General features: G+C 44.8%; 3 protein-coding genes across 4 annotated transcripts in view; 1 reads left to right on the top strand and 2 right to left on the bottom strand.

Moving 5' to 3' along the window:
* LOC128438854 (zinc finger SWIM domain-containing protein 6) overlaps window positions 1-1,447 on the bottom strand; it is a 43,878-nt gene extending 42,431 nt beyond the window's left edge. Inside the window, exon 1 of the mRNA XM_053421595.1 lies at window positions 1,015-1,447. Coding sequence (XP_053277570.1) covers window positions 1,015-1,447 — 433 coding nt within the window. The remainder of the gene's footprint in view (window positions 1-1,014) is intronic.
* A 3,528-nt stretch (window positions 1,448-4,975) lies between these two features.
* smim15 (small integral membrane protein 15) lies at window positions 4,976-8,567 on the top strand. Its single transcript, XM_053420464.1, has 2 exons — window positions 4,976-5,092; window positions 6,725-8,567. Exon 2 carries the CDS (start codon window positions 6,756-6,758, stop codon window positions 6,981-6,983), a length of 228 nt encoding a protein of 75 aa, XP_053276439.1. The 5' UTR covers window positions 4,976-5,092; window positions 6,725-6,755; the 3' UTR covers window positions 6,984-8,567.
* ndufaf2 (NADH:ubiquinone oxidoreductase complex assembly factor 2) lies at window positions 8,157-22,376 on the bottom strand. 2 transcript variants are annotated; one of them, XM_053420461.1, is made up of 5 exons: window positions 22,150-22,293; window positions 16,129-16,322; window positions 11,721-11,810; window positions 10,682-10,722; window positions 8,157-9,158 (listed from the first exon to the last, which is right to left on the bottom strand). In XM_053420461.1, exons 1-5 carry the CDS (start codon window positions 22,155-22,157, stop codon window positions 8,916-8,918), a joined length of 576 nt encoding a protein of 191 aa, XP_053276436.1. In that variant the 5' UTR covers window positions 22,158-22,293; the 3' UTR covers window positions 8,157-8,915. The 2 variants fall into 2 exon arrangements, with proteins under 2 accessions (XP_053276436.1, XP_053276437.1); XM_053420462.1 differs by lacking the exon at window positions 16,129-16,322 and having other exon boundaries at window positions 22,150-22,376.
* Between the last annotated feature and the right edge of the window lie 79 nt (window positions 22,377-22,455).

The raw sequence follows: 22,455 nt of genomic DNA, 5'->3' as shown, positions 1-22,455 counted from the left end.
GAGAGCTGCCTGCCTGTCTGCCTGCTCCATGGCTACTATTGTGCACTGCACATTCTCTGAGCCCACAAGAGCTGAAGCCATCTCCACACAGATTCTTTGGAGGGATAGTAAGCCAAGACTGGCGAGAGAGAGATAGAGAGGGGGAGCAGGGGAGAGAGATAGAGAGGGCGAGGGAGGGAGGAAGATCATGCATAAAATCTTGTTTGCAGAATGCATTAAGATTCTGATGAACTGGGGAGGGTAATGGGATTAGAATCCTGAACCGTTTCCAAGGGTGGGGAGTCGGATTGACAGCTGAGTCTATTGCACTGACGAATGCAGTGAAATATTGTGGCTCAGGCAAAGGCAGGCAGCCAGGCAGAGAGGCAGGCAGGGGGCTGCTGAGCCTACAGCACCTCTGTTTACTCCCAGCTTTACCACAAATAATGCAGCCGAGAGGAGAGAGGGAGAGAGAAAAAATGAATATTTGCCTTTATCAGCTGCACATAGCTGGGGCTTTGACTGAATATTGGGAAGGCACAAGAAAAGCCCTCTGTCTGTCTCACAAAGGTGTTTGGCAAACAAAACAGAAGCGCTGTGGCTTTAAATCACCGTCCCTCCCACCCTGTCTAAATATCGTCTATTTAGCCAGCGGTGAAAAGATATAGGGGGCTTTTGTCTGCGCACCCATCGGTGGGGGCACGGAGAGCTGGAAAGACACAAAAAAATAGGAACAAAGTGCTAAGCTTCCAATCGGGATGGCTCTGGGCGATTCAATGCGCTCAGCTCACTGGGCAAAACCAGGGAGAAGTGGGCTACTATTACGGGCTCGTGTGGAAACGAGCTCCCCTCGCACGGCTCGCAGAGTGAAATACCCCGCATTGTTTATGATAGACGAGGCTACGGGAGGCGAACACAAGCCCCTTTCAAAAGTCCTGCCCGGCTCCATGGCGGAAAAAAAGGGCCAACAGTGCGAGTTGGGCAGGTTGTTTTTGTTGGTTACACACTGTTACGGTATCGTTATAGTCCACTCACCGACTTGCAATACGTTGTCCACCCAGCCGCCCTCCAGCAGAGTGACACCCCGCAGGAAAGGCAGCTGGCTCTCGTCATTACTGTCCCCGCTAGTTCCACTTTCCTCTCCCCCGGCGTTGAAAGAGGAGTACATACAGATCTCCTTCTCGCTTCGCGGAAACGACCAATACACGATCCTCCGCTGGACGGGCTCCGGGATCCGCTCGAACCGCTCCTCCACCCGCTGGAACGGCCACTTCTCCGCGACTCGGCGCGCCGCGATGTCGAGCAGCGACTCGGGGTTGTGCGTTTTCCCGTTCCCCGACCCTCCCGGAGCGGACCCCGCGCCGCCACACAGGACTCCTCCAGCCCGCTGCCCCTGCCTGCATGCCGGGTTGTAGCCGGGCCGGCAGCAGAGCCGCTTGGCTGGGGGCTGCTGGACTCGCTCGGCCATGATCGCACCGCTTCCAACCTGAAGCGCAGTTCCTCTCCGATCATATAAACGGGATAAGGAAGAGAAAAGGGCAATCTCGCACCGATTGTTTGCCGTACATGGAGAGGCTGCCCTTATTTGGAAAGGTGGGCGGCGCATGCGAGTTCCGTGAAGTCCTTTGTGTTGTCAAAGTAACCGGGGTGGGTGGGATCCTGGAGAGCTGCCAGCGCACGAGTGGCGCTATAAAAGGAAGTGGAGGCGGAATTCCCGAACGTCGGCAAATCCTTTGTGAAGCCGTCAGGGAGCGCGAGGGCGGAGCCCCGGCGGCCGACGGCCTTTGATGTTTCCTTCTTATTTGAGTTTGAAGGCGGGGACTTAATCCAGGGGCGGCCCCGGAGTTTCCCACAGGGCTGAAAGGGGGCAAGGAAACTGACTTTTTTCCTTTGGTGCCTCTGCTACCACCCCGGGTCCTGGCCCCTTCAGTAACAACGTGATGGTTGTTTTCCAGGCCGGGTCCAGGGGACTCTCAGCTGTCAAAGGCAGAGAGGGCGTGGGAGGAGGGACATAAAGATATGGAGCTGGACATGCTTGTCCTCTGCAGTCGCTAATCAGTCATTGTGGTCCAGTCGTAAGTCAGTAGCCAAACTTCTTACTATGCTGCAAGCATAAGGACAAAGCAAGACAGGCTTTCTCTTTGTCTCCCACATTCTGAATATTTATCTTTATTTTTGAAGGGACAATCCACTTGTCACAGGTATCCAGTCGGACTGGAATGAACCGCAGTGGCTCCAGGTCAACTCCAGTTTGATTAATCCCTAATTTTATAGTAATTATCACCATTGAAGTAGGCTGTTGTATCCACTAGGTTATGATGCGTCCTCCGTGTTGTGAGTTTGTATTCAACTCTTGTAAACTACTGGAACTTTTTAAAGTGTATAAAGTGGTCATTTGTTTTGTTTTATCAAATTGCTTGCATTTTTTTCTGTGTGTCATATAGTTAATACACAGAAATCTCACTAGTAGTAGTGTTGCATCAAAGCAGATATGTCACGCCACAGCCATCAATTACTGTCATCCGTGGTTCTGACAATTCTCTTTAACCTTCAATTGACTTTCCAGTGTGTGACATTTTAGCTCGACAGTAGGTTCACTGGTAGATTTCTTTGTGCCAGGAGAAATAATGAAACTGTCATGGGGACTCGGTAAGCGGTTAATCCAGCAATCAGGATTATGTTGAATTGGGATATTAAAACTTTAAACAGTAAGCTTGCTACAGACCAGAGATTGAATGGCGTGGGCATTTGCCAGATTCTTTAAAGACTGTGTTTGATCTGTGTTTTGGAGCTTGACTCATATTGACTTTAGATTCAGATCTACAGGCCTCGACTCCATCTATTCTGACCATTCTTTAATCGTGCAAGTCTCCCAACTTTGAGAGAGTACAACTCTGAATTGCTGGAGGACCCCTTTAAGACGTCTGCATCTCATCATGCTTGCTGCACACATGCTCTTTACTCAGTCTTATAGTTGAGGTCTACTCGCAGCAGAAAAAAATCAAAATCAAAGGATATTGGTAATTCCTTAAGGACTGGCCAGACGAGTGGTTTTTCTTGTAATCATTATGATTCACACCACTAGTGGAGCTGGTTAACTGTAAATTGTGGTGCAGTAATTTTATGGATGGGCCCCCCGCCCTCCTTGTCTGTTGATAATGTTAGTTCCGTAGCTGTATCATGAAAAGCACATGGGAGATGTTTGCCTTGAAGGCTTTCTGCCAGAAATCCTTTGCACGTGGTTAATGTTGTGAAAGGGTGTATTTTAATCCAGACCATGCTCTTTTCCAAAAACCTCAACCAAATGCTTTTGTTGCCTAAACCTTACCAAGAAGTTTTTGTTGCCTAAAATTAACTAAACCGCGACTGAAAACTGAAGCCTCTGCCGGGAAGGATTTTTGGCAGGGAGCCCCAAAGGCAAACTTCTCCCCACAGCCCATGAAAAGGAGGCGTAGGAGGGGCTAGGGTGCGGCTGCGTTGCCCACCGTCCAGATTCTCCCAGCCTGATGAGACATGTAGCAGAAGCTAATAATTATAATCGTATAACGAAAAAGCCACCAGATTGAGGATGTTTGTCTATAAGCATTGACCAAAACTATGCTGGTGAACCAGAATGTGTGTTCGCAACGTGTCTGACTTCTGCGTGTGTTCCCAGCTGCCCCTGTCCTTCCTCTGTGAGTAGGTCTAAAAGGCTGGCCTTTGAACTGCTCTGAAAGTGATCCATGCCGTATGGACAGAGCAGATGTGGCCTAACCTGATTTGGTTTCAATACTTCCCCACAGGAAGTTCACAAAGCCAGCAGGTCCTCCTTTGTTATGTTAGTCATCTTTCTCAGTGGGCCAGTGGAGCCTTTTGCTGTTCTTTCGCACACTGATCGTTTGTTTTTTTCTTCAGACAGAACGCTTGTGCACACATGATTAGAAGTTTCAGCAACCCTGAGATGTGGTCCGATTCTTTATCCAATAACAAACTGGACAACGTTGTGCTTTTTCAACAGAACCAACATTTGACTTTCCTCATGTCTAGTAGACTTGGTTTTACAGTGGTTCACTTATTCATATTCTTTCTATGGGCAAAAGCAAGGGTGTCCTATCCTCAAACCTTTACAGATAATCAGTGTTTCAATCTGTAACTGTCCGGTCCCTGGCAGGTCCATTCTGTTGTTGCCAAAATGGATCAAGAGACTTCAAACACTTTGATTTCCTCACAAAGACACGTTTTATTTCTTTATTTTTTCACCCATTATAAATCATAACAAAATGAAAAATGGATTCAACAATAATTCAGTTCAGTCACCTGACATCTGTTCCTATTTCTAAAATACTTATATTTTTATGGATAAAGAGGTTATAGGGTTAAGATTAAAAACAATTAAATAGTGTTACCGCCTTATCAATAGATTAGAGATATTTTAGGGATCATATGAGCACATAAATGACGCTCAAAGTCATGTATATATTTGCAAAGGATGACTATTATTTGGAAAAGCGACAAGACCCAGATTTACCCTGTATCATATTGATGCTCGTAATTTTAATTATATTTAAAAAAAAGTACAGTACCAACTATGACAGGTCTTCCAACTTCGTGCTGGTCCTGTAGATGAATTCTGTGTCAAGATCTCCTTTTAAAGCCTGAACCGTTGTTTATATTGAGATATTTGTTGTATAGCTGTGTTGCGATTTTACATGTGTGTCAAATAATAAACACATAAAAAACCACATGCGGGGTAGTATCATCATAGAAGTGCTGTAAGACTACAAAAAATGGTTTTAATTTTCCACCAATCTGATCATTATTGTATTCGATGATCAATTAATTATTTAGAGAATAAAACGTCAAATTGTCTATAATAACTGTCTGAAACCATGGTTAACTTATTAAACCCATTTTTGTCCAACCAGCAATCAAAAATCTGGATTTTCTGTGTTATGACGTTCAACCAATCCAGTGTTTGATACTTAAGAACTACATTACCCGTCTTGTAACGAAAAGCCTCATATCCAATCAGGAGCGAGGAAGACTCAAAGGCCACACCCGTTTCAGTTCCCGGAACAGGGAGGAGGAGCTGAATCTGATCTTCGTGGATAGAACCGCTAATCACGACACATTGGTGAGTTAACTCCAGATTTATCGTGTTTTTACTAACACGAACTGACACGGAAACATAGATTCGTCGTTCTGTTGCTTTCACAATCGATATATTTGTGCTGTTTAGGCCGAGAGTCAGCGCCCCGGCTCCTCCGGCCCGTTATGGACGTGTAGCGGTTTAACTAGCGGAGCTAACGCTGGTAGAAAGTGATTTCCTCCACAGGCTCAGTAATCCAGAGTCAATCCCAGTGGCAGACAGAGAGCATGTGTCAACTACACTGGTTTGATTCGAGCTGCATTCAGGTTAAATGGTTTGTTGCGGTTGTGGATACGTGTCACGTTAGCTAGCTAGTTAGCCAGTGGCCATTAGCAGGTTTATGAGGGACGAGCAGGAAACGTATGACCCTTTATTGAGATTAGTCATGTTAATAAATATAAAGTTTCTACGTTAAGTGAACCAACTAAATAAACAGTTGTTATTAAGTGTTTATCAACCACCAGACTTGTCACCGTATGCAGTTCAAAAGTCTGAGACCACTTCCTTGTTGTCTCCTGATTGAATCAACCTGTTATTAAATCAAGATTTTCTCCAAAGGAGATCTGAAATTTTCAAAATATCAAACCCACTAGTTTTATATTTAAAGCAGACAAATCATTATCAGTTACACAACTCATTGTTTCAGTGCTTCTCCTTATTTCCTTATAATCGAATATCTCCTCATAAATGGTTTAACCCAAAACAGGACAACCTTGTGAATATGCTATATAATAATATACATAGTAATGCTATTCCTTTTAATATTTCTGTGTGTTTAAGGTCATTGTCTGTATTGCTGCAAATAACTGAGCTGAAACGTTTTATAGGAATGTTTTTTTATAGCATCAGAGAGAGAATTGAAGTATTAAATCTGCTAGAATGTCCCTGAAACTGTTGTGTATATGATTTATTACATTGTCTAATGTTATTTCTGTTTGTGCTCTCTTTTTCATTTATGTTTAGTTAATGTAATGTCAGGATAGGGTGAAAAGCCAAATGGCAAAATGAGAAGATTATTATGTATATTGATATAATGCGTATGTATTGACAGCGAGGAAGTTTAACATGTAATTGATCTACCTCAGATTTGTAAAATGTTTTACTTTTAAAGTGTTTGTCTTTCTCTACCCACAGAGGAGTTTAAAATCATAACTTTCACTCGGGAGTAATAACCTGGCACATTTATCATGATAATTTTCCATATCAGCTGTTATGAACATTTTTATCTTGATGTATTTTCTGTCTATATCGTGCAGCCCTATTGTTGTCAAATGATGTGGTTTAATTTCTCTTTATGAAACCATAGCCGAGTCTAAAACCCAAAGATAATCAATTTACACTGATGAAAGCAGAGAAGAGCAGCCAAGCATCACATATGAGAAGCGTGAGTCAGCAAATGTTTGGCTCCTTTCTTTAACAGATGACTGAAACAGTGACTCAGTGATCATTTCCAGAAAATCACATGCTTTTAAAGTAGACTTGGTCAATCAACTTGGCCACTCTTAGAATCATTATTGAAAGAGTATCTTATGTTTAGCTATATTTACTATTTATTGACGCATCACGCAGCCCTGGTTATTCACTCCTTTCTCTTCTGGTACCCCCCCCTCTCCTCAGGTCCAACTAATCCTCATCGTTCCCGAGCAGGATGATTGACGTTCGGGCATGGGCAGAGTACGTGGTGGAGTGGGCCGCCAAAGACCCCTATGGTTTCCTCACCACTGTCATACTGGCTCTCACCCCTCTCTTCATCGCCAGTGCACTGCTGTCCTGGAAACTGGCCAAGATGATTGAGGTGCGTGACCGGGACCAGAAGAAAAAGCAGAAACGTCAGGAAAACATAGCCAAGGCAACCAAGAGGACCAAGAAGGACTGAGTCTGCGAGGGTAGGATGGGGGCATAGAAGAAAACAAAAATAAGGAGGAGCACCCACCACGCTCACAGCCCTCCTTATTCCAAATAATGACATGGTGCCCTTCCTTGTCCCAGCCCTACCGTCAGCACAGGGCCACCACGCCTCATGTCCGGGGTAGGAGGAGGGACAGTGGCCCCACAGGCCTAATAGTGCTGAGACGGACAGTACTGCCTGGAGGAGGCTTGTCCCGGTGGGACTTAGGTCAGCAAGAGCGCAGTGGTTATCTGTATGATGTGTTTTATACAGAAATCCGCTGATAATATTGTGCAGCTGTTGCAACACCTTGCATTCCATTGTTGGCATCTCTGTTCTGCTGAATTGACGATGTAACGAGCAAACTGGAACATTTTCTCCACGTCACTCGCAAAGTATCCAAATTATAACTTTTTAATCAATAAAGTTTTCATGGTTGATAAGAAAAATCTTTTTTGTGGAATTAACACATGCAATTTTAATTAAAACTATTTAAAAAGTATTCAGCCCCTCGTTTTGTGTGACAATAAACCATATGGCATGCAGTCAGGATGTGATTTACTGACTGTCACACAACTAGGATTATTTAGACCAGGTTTTACTGTTAAGCAACAATAATCCTATCTTTATTCACTTTATATTTTCAACATAAGTATTTGCATATTATTTGAGTCGTCTTCCGTTTATTAGTCTAAAAGATGGTTTTACATTCACTGCGACTCAGTGTTGTACAATAATAAAACATTCAAAAGTCCAGTGGGATGAATAGTTTTTATAGGTACTGTAATTCTAAGCACTCGCGAGCCTTTAAAGAAGCAGTTAAAAGCGATAATTCTGAACACAGACAGGCGGACAAATGCACATTTCAGCATATTCGTTTTCCCCTTTTTCTTCCTCATTAACTTTTATTCATCCCTGGATGCATCTCCTGAGAGCATTTAGAGAAAAAAAAATGTACATGTGTAGGAAGACGACCATGTTTTCAACTGTTGGATTTTTTACAAGTCCTCAAGCTTTTATGTTTTAAGCTCCTTTCTTCATCAGCTCTGTAGCCAACATAAAGTCTGACCCGGGGTGAAAGAGCTTCAGTTTACTGTTAACACTATTCATGACTTCAACTTGTGATTAATAGGCCTCGATTTAAAAGCAGTGGACACCACCTTCATAATGAACAGAACCATTAACACAGCATTTATTGTAAGTACGGTCTCATTACACTGTGGACTGGACAGATTTCATTTAATTTCACATGTGCTCTTTAATCTTTCCCTCAGCGTTTAACTTTCCCACCTGCTTTCATCACATCTCGTTCTATTCATCTCTACACTTCAACCCTTTCTTTTGTTAAGGATAATTACATCTGCATCATTTCTTTGGACATAGCTGAATTCTTGATGTGTAATTAAACCATTTTTATTTGCCTCAGCACAGGTGTAATACCGATTTAATTAACAGAATTATTTGTTTCAGTATCCCTGAAACATTTGTAGCCGGTGTACTAATGAGCAATTCCAGTGTTTTTTTACTGTAACAAACCTTTCAACTACATTAAATAACTCATCACAGCTTTAAGATGACTGTGTATATTCAATATACTAAAGGTACCAGAAAAATATAAACCTCTTTATGATGTAATGCAGACCAATAAAACTCCCTCGAAATAAACACCCCCTCTGTGAAACCTAATGCAGGATTATGTGAGACTGACTGAAAGATGAGTTGATCCAACTGGTCCTTACTGAGGTCAGATCTTTGTGTGTTGCTCACTTGCATTGGATTATTGTGAATGATGTCCCCAATAAAAAAAAAAAAATATCTTGACAAATTGAATATCACTTTCACAAAGGCGGTGTTTATTGTGGGGCTTTTCTGTTAGTTCATATACTGCACAGCAGCTTCAGTGTGTGTGGACATCTCAGTCTATTTCTTGGAGGTGGGCATCCAGGAGCCAGGCTGAAATGTGTTTGCCGTGCTGGTGGGCTCCTCGCTGATCTCCTGCTTCCCGAAACTAGTGGCGGATGCATGTCCTTCAGCCAGAGTCCTCGCAGGAGTCGCCACCAGCCCTTCTTCATACTCCTTCGCCTGCAGGGCCAGATCTTTCTCCTCCACCTCCTTGGCCTTCAGCTTGATCTGCGTCCTGTAAGACTCATTCTTCACCAGCTCCTATAAAATACAAAATGTGGACACACATGTTTATTCTGGGTTTTTAAGACTTTTTGTAATTCAATGTCACCCATGGTTTAGGAAGGATGGAAAACCTTAAAGAAGGATATGGCCTAGAATTATTTGTTATTTATGTTAGTAAATGCATTGACATTTGTTGACATTCATGTCATATTGTCTAAAGTAATTCCCAACTATATATCATAATTTTGTCATTAACTCTGCAAAACTGTGACTCCAAAATCACTTAATGGAACCTCCACAATATCCTGCAACACCAAACCAGCTATGATTTTCCCCTCCTGAATCAACCACCTCTGTTTTGGAGTCTTGGAGCAAATCACGGAACATCAGCTGCTCACTAGTCAAAAGTAGAAGGGATGTCAAGTTGCACTCAGCAGCTTCCAGGAACAAATGTGTGCATGTGTCGGGTATGAAGTGGGACATTTACTAGGAAAAGAACAAGAGTGTTCAGTTAACCTACATTGGTCCAATAAACTCTGGTTAAAAATGTAGTGCTTGGAACGGCTCGGTAAACTAACGTGACAGGAGGCATCTGTAATACAAACAACCATTCCAGCTCATGGAAACAATTAGATTCTGAACTTGGTCCACCAGTGGAATAGTAACCCACTTGAGACACAGCTAGTGTCCAGTGATGTTAGCCTCTCCCCAATACGGGCAGCCAAAAAGGAAGGGAGGACTGGGCATAATGATGTTGTGTGTTGGCAGAACTGAGGGACTGGAAAAGAGAGGGGGAGAGACGTGGCCAAAAAGCCCCGCTTTGGGGAGAGAGACAAACATACTGAGCTGCTTTTCCAGCCTGTTAATGACAGGATTTAATCCAATCAATTTATGTCGGCTTGGACCGGGAAGAGAGGGAGCGTGACAAGGGGTAGGGTAATGTGCTGGGAGTAAAGCCTTGGCCACATCAACACTGTCCAGCTGTCGATGGCAGCTATTGGGCAGACGCAAGGCAGAAAATTGGAAGAGAATGTTCTGGCAATAGAGGCAGGGGATGGCATTGGCCACTGGCAGGGACAGAGGACGGAGAGATAGAAAGAGTGCCTGGGTATTGGCCTTCCAAGGGATTTCCTATAGACCCACATTTTGCCGGCCAAATAACTTCCAGCATTCTCACATTATAAGAGCAATAAACCCAGTGAGAGGTACACGAGGGGAAAAACTGCACTGCTTCACCATTCCCATCTTGGAGACTGCCAGAAATAAAACACAAAAAGCCGAGATGCAGGCTTCTGCTGGAGACAAAAAAGAAAGTAAACTAGGACATGGTGTCAGTGAGCCCCTTGTTCGGAGGCTGTCTTTGCTCTCACTCTCACCATCAATGCACTTCTGCTGCTGTTTATTTTAACACCTGTCCCCCAAAGTTCCTGGATTCAGTTCGAAACTGGAAGATAAAACAAATCAAAGCCTCTCTTTTCCATCTTTCCCTCCCATGTAACCAGTCCCCTGGAGTCCAACCATCAGCACAGCGGGGAAGCTGGGTGGGGGGGGAGACGTACCTCGACGGAGGGGGGCTCCTTCCGTCTGCCTCGGATCCAAGCTGGAGGAGGAGAGAGGAGGAGAAAAAAAAGGAAAACAGAGTGAGAACACCCACACAAACATACGCTGCACAAACAAAACCTGCAGTCATGTTTAAAGGCTGCAGCTACGGCGCCACTGAGTTTCAGGGCACTACAGTAGCTCAGTGTGAACTACCGAGTAACCCAGCGTGTTGAGGGAGTGCATCCAGGGTTTGTTTTGTTTCATACCTCTCAGCAAACTATGGAGAAAAACAAGCGAAATGGTGAAACATCCGAGCCACACAATGAGCTCAGAACACTAATGCTGCATTAGTCGAGGCAGAGCAGGGCCACTGAGCACTGCGTCTCAGAAGAGAAAGTGTGGATCCGCTCTGATCTTGGAATTTGAAAGTACACACTCTGTCATTCTCCATCAATACCTCTGTCCTTCTTTTTGCTCCTGAGCCGAACTGTGTCTGTCTGTCATCTCTCTATCTCTTTTTTTGAAAGAGCTCTATTTTGGCTGAGCTGGCTGCACAGCAGAGCAGGTTAAAGGGAGCCAGAGAGAGAGAGAAAGAGATTTTCTAACTCTTCCCTCAGCTAGCACAGGGATTCTGGGCCTCTTTTATCCCTTTCTTATTTGCATCCTGATGAAAATGCATGAGGGATGGGGCGAAGCAGGATGAGGGGTTTAAGGTGGATAAAGCCAGTCTGAGACACAGGGAACAGTTTGTATCCAGTTGTAAGAAATTCGAAACACTATTTTATGCTACGGTTGTATAACACCAGCAGAAGGCGTCTTTGATAAACTCATGAATACGCGTTCTCCCCAACCCCCATCGCACAGTATGAAATAAAAAATAAATTAAAAGAAATCAATGGATTAGCCTAGGCCCCAATAGATACAGTCGTGAATTTGTTATTCCATTTTATTTGTGCAGCTCTTTGTATACTCTGCTGGGTAGCTCTTTTGTTAACGTTGTCATTTATCCATGTTAGTGATAAAATGTGTTACAGTGATGATGCGCTCCACACTTACCGTCCCACTCCATCGGTATGCTGCCTTCTATATATTCGTATTCTGTGGGATTGGCTGCTTCTACCATCCGCTTGGAACGGACAAGTCTTCCTGGGAAACCCAACAAAAAAAAAAGACAAAAAGACAGTGAGAGGCAGCAACACAGAGACAGGAGATGCTCGACAATGATGCATACAAAACGCAGAGGAATACAAACAAACACAAAGAGGTGCAGACACAATGCTCTCAGGCTCCTGCTCAGTCAGACACACAGATACAGACAGACGCACAGACACACACAAATACACAGAGGGATGACAACGCTGTGACAGGCCATGGATGATTACCTCGTGGCCCTCGGGCCCTTCTCCTCAGATCTCGCTGAGTGGCTCCAAATCTGGGCTAAGCCTTTATGCAAATGAGGCTCCCTTAAACCCAACCAACCACAGCCCCCCTCGCTGACAGCCCTCCTCCAATCACAGCGCAGCGGCTAACAATGCCCTCCAAAATCAACATCAAGCCGAGCAGGAGACAAAAGAGGTCAGATATCACAGACAACAGGAGAGGTGCGAGCTGCGAGGAATATTAAGTGCTCCTCTCCCCTATCTGTATACAGCACGGCGCTCGCTAGCAGCAAGGCCACCGCCAATTATTTTTGGTAGAATCTGCTGATTAGGCAAGTTTGGCATGGCACACAATGACATGAAGACGGAGGTACAGAGGGTGAGGGGGGGCGACAGAGAGTGATATAGACAGAACAAGAGAGAGCAGGAGAATTGAAAGAAGGGGGGGGGGGGGGGGGATGAGCCAGTTGTGTTGTTTCTTTGTGTGGCGCTGCCGAGCTTCACACAGCGCTCACGCTAATGACGAGTGCTGTGTTTTCATATAGTTTTCTCCTCCTTCGCAGGTAGCCGGGATGTCTGTCCATCGCCTCCATCCCTCCGTGAAATGATGAGCCAGGGAAGGAGGAGGTAGAGAGAGAGAGAGAGAGAGAGAGAGAGAGAGAGAGAGAGAGAGAGAGAGAGAGGGAGAGAGAGAGGGAGATGATGCATGGCAAACATGGCTAGGAGGAGAGAAATGGATGGGCAAGGAAAAACAACACGCTCCAAAACACAGACAATCTGTCAAGATTCCATCACCGTTTCTCCACAGCTGACTGGACATGGACAAATGGAGGCAACCGACTCCACGCAAGCTGCAGACTGATGGCCTTAATGTTTACTTCAGCCATAACAGATAGCTATGGCACAGGGATGGATGAATGATGGCACTCAGAAGAAGCACCGTGTGTGTGTGTGGGGGGGGGGGGTATAGAGGAAGTTGTGCTATGGCTCAGCTTGTGGCTTACGTTTATTAGTTTTAAACTTATTCCATTAAAGCCAATCACGCCTCGCAAGGATGATTCCCTTCCATACTTTCTCCAGCCTGTATAGTAATCAGGTCAGCTAATTAGGCTAGCATTGCTTCGGTTCTGCTTTGGTTCCCACTAGGTTGTCACGAAAGGGCCTCACAGGCTCCAGCACCGCAGCCCTTTAGTTTTCCTGATATCAAGGTCTGACAAAAAAAAACACAGCACTCGCTCCCACTTCATCTTAAAAACACTTTTCTATGATCCTCACATTTGTTTACATGTATATGCCTTAAAGTGTCTTAAGAGAAACGGTTTCCTAGAAACCAGTACAACACCAAAAACAACTGCCGGCAAAACAAAAGGCATGTTCTCTAGGCAATACTAACAAATACATTTAACAGATATGCTAATTATAAACAGATCGTATCCATATTTGCATTGGGTGTGGGTGGTGGCAGAGCGAAATGGTACAATTATGATACAGTCCCCACAAGAAATGTGCTTAGCTACAGCTAATGCCGAACTAATAAGCATAAAGAGAGGCACCCACTTTTTCCCCTCTGTCTCTCTCCACTAGGTTGCATCTCCCCCTCCACTCTGTCACACTCCAACATGGCTCTCCTCTTGTCTTGTTGCTTTTGCAGCATGACTAAACCCCTTCCACCACGGCTTTTATCCTTGGATTTGAATACCAAATACAGTATGTACATATATTTATGAAACACGGCTGATCCTCCCACCACATACGCATTGGGAGGATGCTTGTCAGTGTGATTGGGGTGATTCTCGCTCTCTCTGTAATTTCTGATCTGGGACAACAGCGGGAAAAAAACATGCAGGCCAAGGCTGTTCTGTTTTTACCACACAAGTACAAAGGAAACGCACCAGCTCTCTGAAAATGTAATTACCTGACAGGGACTGATATAAGAATGAATAAAAACTTGTGTGAGAGATAAACAATACAACCACAACAACCTTTCTTGTGGACGTTGAGTTTGTTAAAGAACACCATCACTGTGTAACGGCCTAATCTTCAGCAAATGTAGCAGAACAGAATTAACTGTCCTGGCACATTGTTTGTGTTGTGGTTTTAATTAAAGGGGCTGCATTACCATGTAATCTAGATATTTTTTACTTTGCATTTTTCTTTTTTAATCAAATGTACACGGACCCAAGGACATAAACCAAGATAGACATCTATATATATATATAAAAAACATAGATTAACAATGACTCAAATTACACAATTTTGATTTTCTAAATGACAAACTATTTATTAAAATTCCTTAGTTTGTCTGTTTTTTTTACAGGGGATTTAAATGAGGAAGAGGAAAAGTAAGGAACCCTTAACATATAACAAATGTATAAGCTGTCACTAATAATATTGCAGCTGTTGGAATTTACAAAACCAAACACAAAGCAAACACAGTTTAGTGGCTGAAATAATGAGCAACACAAAATAAATGATGTCCATAACTAGTTACCTGAGTTAATGTCTGAAAAACGAATTATACATATTATATATATTATGTAATATAAATAACTCCACGTACTGTGTATGTATTACTAAATGTTGATGTTAATGTTATAATTTATAAATGTCTTCATGTACTGTCGTCTGCGCTTGTCACAGACTACAGTCATCAAACTGGTTGTAAGCCTTCATTCTGTTTCACAGTTCAGACCCGTGCCCTCTGTCTCCCCCACCTTGAGAGGGAGTGAGAGAGAGGCAGAGAGAAGGAGGGAGAGAGGGATAGAGAGGGAGGAGGGGTGTTAGGAGCTCTCGAGCTCAGCAGGCACCCTTGTGACAGGTCTGCCTTCTCATCACTCACTAGGGGAAACCTACTTACCAGTGTCACACACAAACCACACTCACACCCACCTACCTACCTACACACACTTACACATACACACCACACACACACTTACACACCACACACACAGTGGCTAGAGAGCAGGCAGATTAACCTGAGGAACAGGAGCGAGGACACTGCCTCTTACCGTGAAGGACAAACGCAGCACTGCGTTGAAGAGGGGGAGGGGCCAGCGGCAGGAGGAATGAAATCCCACCACATAAATATTCATGAGCCATCTCACCTGTCTGAGCACGACTCATCTGTGTGAGCCTGGCTGTGGAACCGGGGGGAGGTTGGAGGGGAGGAGACAGGAAGGCAGGATGGGTGAGGGGTTGCCGTGGCAGCGAGACCGGGAGCCAATCAAACGGCAGGCACGCCTATCCTCTCCCTTCGTTAGAATAAGATGTGATGCGCTCTGAGGGTTGCTCTTTGAACCCTGAACACACCCGGCTAAACTCCATCACCTGCTTCAACACTCACACACACACACAGATGCACACACAATCTCCTGACTTCACACATCAGCTCCCAGGTGAGAACGGCTGGGGGCGACCCGAGAAGTCTTTCACCTCCACAATGTCATTCCAGGCCTCTTGTGCTGCACGTCTCTCTCACAAAAGCTACCACTTGCAACTCCATCTCGCTCATCAGTTTCCTACTCAGTCAATACTAGCGTGCCTGAAAACGCATATCATGTGACCACTCACGCACATGGAGCATGAGGTTGGAGAATTCTCGGAGATTGCTCGAATAATAGCTCGTCTCCTACACATGTAAACAGTGGTATCATTGCAAAATGCGGAATTTAACTGCACAACAGCTGTTAGCAAAGACAACAGGGTCAGCAACTTGTAATTAATCATTCATGTTTTGTTCTACATTGGTAGCCGTTTTCTTCCTGGAGGGGGATATGTGGTAAGAGCCTGACCAATCAGCGAACGGTACATCGTGACCAAAAATACCAGATCAGCAAGCAATAGTGTCAACGTCATTGTCCCTAAAACTCTCTGTTTCTGCCCGTCCAGACTAAAAAGCAGCCCGGGAGGTTTCAAACTAAAAACGGAGCAGCAAGGTTTCCAAACTTCTCTGCTTTAGCCGTTCTAAAACTCCAGGAACTTCCGTTGCAGAGTTGATGCATCTGATGCGGTTGTTTCCCTTCACTCTTCACGTTTTGGGTCTGACATTGCAGTGGAACAAAAAGTCATCCTGATGTAGCGCTCACCCGCCTGTGTTGAGCCGGGTTTATTCCTCTCCTGCACACAGCTCAGCAGGGGAGGGATGCGGGGGGGACCAGCACGTGCATGGTAATGGCCAGCTTTATGAAGACGGAGTGATCCGATAAGCATCAGTGATACAAGGGCAACCAGGTACCAATACTGAAAACCCTCACCCCGCTCTCCCTCCAATCTCTTTCCCCTGGAAAAAAAAAAAGAAGCATGGTGAGGATGTGTGAGGCCTGTAACCATGGTTACCCATTAGCCCTGAGTCTTGTGATGAGGTTTAGAGGGAGAAGGCCAGCCGTTGTTTTGCATCAGTTCTGGAGAGAGGAGGAGCTTAGAGACACAAAGTAGGCCTGCTGCTGCTGCCGTTCAGTTTTTGTTTTGTTTTATTCAGCCCTCATTCTGTTTGTCCCTGTTGCTTTCAATCCCGCTAAGGCTTGAGCGACTCACGGCAGAACAGAGGAGAATAATTCATATAGAAGTAATAACATGCTGAAGAGAATACTCTGATTTCCCCTGTGTGTTACTTTTAACTAAACGCAGGCGTACTTGAGGGTGGGAAGGGATACTTTAGACCCCTCCTGCTTAAGACCACCCATCCTCTTGAAGTCTCTTCCCTGCCCGATGGGTTATAGAAAAGGAGCATGTTGAGCCAGGAAGTCGGCGTCCTTTGTGCGGCCGTGGAGCGGCGTGAACCCCCACCACCCTTCCCTTTTCTCCTCCCCGACTCCTCTGAGGCCTATGCATGTGATGTCCATACACCAAGCTGTCCACCCCTTTCTATTTACCTCCATCACTCCCATCCAACCCCCTTCCTTTGCACCTCCAGTCTCCCCCCTCACTCCCTCCCGCCATTAACCTACCTCCACCTTCTCTCTCTCCCCTTCTATCTGTCTGCCTGTTCCACCCACTCATTTCACCCTCTTTCTGTCAGAAACCCTCCTTTCACGTTCACTCTCTCCATTCTTCCCCCCGCTCTATAATTTCACCCCATATGTCAGCATCCCCCTTGTTCTTTGTCACTCACTTTCCATATACCCCACCTTCTTCTCCACCCTCCGAGAGTCTCCCCCGGCCTTATCTTTCCTCCCTTATACTCCTAGCCTTATTTCTCTCTCTCTGCCTGTCTGCGTTATTAAAATATTCTGAATTGAATAAGCAGAGGAGGGCTCGAGGAGATGTCTGCCTGTGCGTCAGTCTGTCTGTCAGTCTTCCTAGCTGAGTTTCTGACAGACACGGAGCCCTGAGGTGTCAAAACACCACGCTGGCCATCTGACCAAACAGAGACATGACTGCACCGGACATTGGATCACTTTGAAGCCAAACAGAGAAGTTAATTTGATGAATTTGTTCACCAGACAGCAAATCAGTTTGCAGTAGGAAGAAACAATAACATTCAATTAGAATGTGTAGGTTTTGAGACAGATGGGATTCTGAAATTTAAATATAATATAGAGCAAGTTAACACCATGGGCCTCCAAAACGCTTAAACCACTGATCCTGGAACTAGGCGAATGTGAAATGTTCTACCATAGGAAATAAGTGTGCCTGTTTCTCATTTCAGCATCCATCTTTTCAAATGCCTTTTTAATGAAGTAGTTAAGCCACTCCATGATGTTCCACCACACGCACACACACAAACACACACTTGGCACCCACAATACAGCGAGATGAGCTAAAGCCACTTGGTTTTTCCTATAATGATTAAACAACCTTCATTTAAACCCCATGCATTGCAAAGCTGCTGATCAATTAACATGATTTACTGTAGCGGCTCCGGACATCGCTGCTCTGTGGTAAACACCGACTTGGTGTCCTACTGTAGGATAGACCTTCCTTCATCACACCCTGGGGATGACTTGTGGCAGAATAAACAGCCATTTGGACCCTCGTCTCTCTCCGCTGTGACTCTTTTCATGGAAATATGTGGCTTGAATCAACGCTCTGATGACACACAGCCATCTGTTGTTGTGCTAAGTGTGTTAGGGCATGAAGTGGAGAGAAAACACACAATCACGTTTTTTTTTCTCTTCTTTTTTGAGAATACAAAGCAGATACACACACACACTTTACTGAGAATGTGATGTTTTGTGCCACATGCATACATGTATACAGTCACAGAAGCACACACTAATGCAACAATACACACACACACACACACCTCTTTCCCCTGTCCCAGGAGTCGCCCATCCTGAAAATAACAGAAGTGAGGCCTTTTCAGTTTTTCACTTCATAGAACAGGAGCCGGGGAATCAAATAAATAATAGACAAAGAGAGAGGGATAGTGATAGGACGACAAGTCAATGCATCTTTTCTCTGTAACCGCGTGGCACACCTCTGAAGAACCTCTGAATCCCTTCCATTCTCCACACAGTGCAGAGGACCAATAGATTAAAACTGAATGGCACACACTGTTAAAATGAATAGCGCTAAAAATACATCCTTTTCACGGAGACATGAAAGGAAACTGTCTTTCCCCTGTCCAGTATTGAGCAGCCATTGATTCCAAGACAAAGGCTACATCTCCTCAAAGAGGTAAGAAAAATAGCAATCATACAGGCAATTATTTTCAAATGTGCCTGCAGCGGCCGATAATGTCAGTGTGCCTCTCTTCCTAAATAAAGGGAGGGAAGGCAGGCGTCAAAGCTGCGGGCCCACTGCCGAAGACGAATGAGCCCGTCCGCAGAATGCTTCGCTTTCATCTGGGCAGCATGACATGGCGCCCCATGCAGTGTGAGGCAGAGCCGGGGCCTGGGGGACAGACGCACACAGAAAGAGAGGAGAATATAGATTCTCTATTCAGCTCTATGGAGCCAAAACCAAGGCAAAGACCTTCTAAAGACCACTGTCCAGATTGCCAGTGGCTTTTCTCTTGTAGCCCTGCCTGTAGACAATAATCAGTGCAGCGCCATGGCCCAGTGCAGCGCACAGTAGGCCTCTGTAGCTGGACCTATTCTAAAGGCGGAGACACAGCTCTTCTTCCCCTCTCCTACGGTGTGTACTTCAGACCCAGGCCTTTTCATTTTGATGTGAAGCAGCATTGGAGTAGCGAGGGGCGTCCTAAGCTTTCTGCTGGGTCTAGCTCTCCACACTAATGAACCGTTCCGATGTTTTGAATATAAATCTTTACTGGACTGGCTTCAAAGAAGAAAATCAAGAGGCAGCAATGAAAGGGAGGGGCAAGGGAAGGAAGGACTATGAGAACGCAAAAAAAAGGGGGGGCCCAACCTACTAAAAGACTACTGAACTAGGACAGAACAAAACCATCTACGACAAGGAGATCTGACACTACTCAACAATTATTATCTATAGTTATTGACGTTATAACAACCTGTCTGGCAGACCTTAAATAGGACAGTTCAGCCCCTGTCATACAAACGTGAATGCGAAGTGAATGCAGCAGGTCAGAATTCACTAAAGTTGAACTCCATACGAAGCCATGGCGCCAAATGCTTCGCCACGGGAAGTAAATGTTTTATTCGCCTCCTTGCTCGCACAGATTGGAAGTGAACGGGAGACCAAGGTTCGCCGCAGATACATTTGTGTATGTCAGGCAGGGCCTTGCACAACTGTTCCTATTCTACAAGCTCCTAGTAACCATTTTATTTAAAAGGCCTTGGGATAATATATGTGGTGATTAGGGGCTATACAAATAAAACTATAGTGAATTAAAGTTAATTGAGTTGCTTCCTTTAATTTTCTGCCTTAGCGACCATTAACGTTCTCATATATGGCCTGCCGCATGCAGAACTGCTTATGTCCCAGTTTTCTAAAGTTAACAGATTGAAAGAGGTAGAACACGGGAGCAGCAAAGCATAGCTAAAGGTAGAGAGGGACGCACTGAGCAGTAGGGATGGACAAATAAATAGAGGAAACGGGCAGGGATAAGAGAAAAAGTGAGAGCCACAGAAAGAAAGGAAAAAGACTCCTCACCTACTTCAACCACTACTCATGTGCTGCAGTGGAAAGCCCTGCGGTCCATGCCTTGAGGCCCTGAGCCCACGCTTGGCCTATCAGTTTAAGATCAAAAAGAGCTCGCTTTAGCAAGACATATGGACTGAATAATGCATCTGCTTTAGTTCCACAAGGCTGGACACGGTGAGTGGAATTAAAAAAAAGAAGACAAATGTTTGCACCCTATATTTCTACGTGCTTAATGTATATTTAGTCTCCAAGCATGTGCATGTTTGGCATTTATGAGTGCGTGTGCGTGGAAACAAGTGTTTCTCGTTTTTTCTGTCATTGTGATCGGACAGTGGATGCGGTAGCCTGTAGCGAGCTGGAAAATGGGCTTCTTGTGATGTCTCATTTGAATAGTCTGACAGCCAGGGGTGGAGGAACAGCCATGTTATGAATTATAAATATATAGGTGGGCGCGAGTTTTCCCGAAAACTGCAGAGAAAAAGGTGAAGCACAAAGTCAAGTTCAGTGAGAAAGAAGGCCGCAGCCTGCCAGAGGTGATTTGCTCTACGGCAAAACAACATAACCAAACAGTTTAGTTTCATCCTCTCGGAAAAGCAACGCTAAATGTAAATATACTGTAGGATATCTATTCTATGCAGGTCAAAGATAAACTGTATCTGGCTTGTGTAATGTGGCACCAAGAGAGGGTGACAAAAACAAGAATCAGTAGGTGGGATGAGATTATTAGTACATTACTGCCGTGCTCTACTTTCAGAGAACACAAATGAAATATCCGGAATAAATTGGAGAGAAAAAACTCTGGTCATGCACAATAAATCTGGCAAATATCATGAGACATAAACCATTGTGACCAATAAGCCAATTGTCCATGGCTTGTTAACCAAGAGGTGTCATGTCTGGAGCAGACAAAGGCTGTGCTCTTCGGCCTGTGACCCCTGACCTGTGGCCTATGGACTGAGTGGGACCCCTGCTGTTGATGATTTAAGGTGGAGTGGGGAGGGGAACGTGGGATATCTAGTCTGGATGCTGCTAATGAATTGAAGTAGGAAAGGACAGGAATTGTGTGCCTTTAATTCATCAGGATGTCCCACCCCCCCATCCCATTGTGGAAATTTCCATAACTGTTTTCTATTTCTTCTATTTCTTAAAAGCAAAGGAGATTTTTTCAATATCTCAGTTCTAAATGACACCAAACCTTATGTCACTTGTCTGGAGTGATAACCATGACTCACCATCTTCCTCATCCAAACACATCTCTTGAGGATGCTGTATGAGAAAGACATGGCAACAAGAGAAGGACTCACAGTAAGCCCAGGCATCAACTTTGAAAGGTCGACAAGCATGTCCTTGACCTCCCAGCCAGTAAGCCAGTCAGTCAGACAGACATGGTCCTTGCTATCCCACCATGGTTAAGCCCGATGACACAGATCTACTTGCTTGGCTTGAGCATTGCGAACTGTTTGCCACGTCTCAGGAGGAATATGTGACCTCCTTCCAAATCCTCATCCTAGACAAGTAATCATTTCATCTGTGAACAGTGCAGGAGTCCTTTTCTGTCCGAAGGCCGGAGGCAGTGGAGCTGTGATGACTGCACCACATTCTGCCTCCCCTACAAGAACAAGTTATAAAAAAAAACTGCAGAGAGTTTCATCAAATATAAAAATAAGTTATCTTTTTTTTTTTTTTTTAATGAAAAGCCTATAATGAGATAGTGTCGCCATCTAGGGACACGCTTAAAGTACTACAAGAGTGAAAGAGGGTATAGATGAAGACACAACAACACATTTAGGAAGAAAGTGGAGACATGTTGATGAAAGAAGATGAGATTAAACTTTTCATCAACACACGCGGGGAATTCAGATGCTAGATACAGTGAAGGACGCTGTATTGTCATATAAGGGTTTGAGCTAGAGGTCAGTAAGAGCAGCCATTTGTAAACAAGAGGTGCGTGCTCATTTAAGTAATAAATATATTATACAATCTCTTACGTATAATAAATGTAACAACTGCTTAGAAAATGCATTTGAATCAGTCTACAGGTGTTGTTAAACGTTTCCAGGAGAGGGGGGCTAACTTTAGCACAACAATGCTACACCTACCTGTCCATGTCTTCTGCTCCGGGACAAAATAATATCTATTTCCCAGATGATCCGTCCCGACGTGCTCGCGTGCGATCCCAAACGTCCGCCGGAGAGCTGAGGCCACCCGGCTCATGATCCCGGGGAGACGCGGAGGTGTGTTACCGGGGGGGGAGCAGTGTTTGTGCGTCCCTGTTGAAGTCGTGTGTCCCTTCTGCCCTCTCTCTCTCTCTCTCTATCTCTCTCTCAGCTGGGTTCGTGCAAGTGTCCCGCAGCCGGGGAGGGAGAAGCAATAAGCTACTCCCTGAGTGGAAGGCTCAGATTCAC

The sequence above is a fragment of the Pleuronectes platessa genome, chromosome 4 (assembly GCF_947347685.1).
Source record: "Pleuronectes platessa chromosome 4, fPlePla1.1, whole genome shotgun sequence".
Taxonomy (NCBI): domain Eukaryota; kingdom Metazoa; phylum Chordata; class Actinopteri; order Pleuronectiformes; family Pleuronectidae; genus Pleuronectes; species Pleuronectes platessa.
This window is presented reverse-complemented; position numbering and strand designations above follow the sequence as displayed.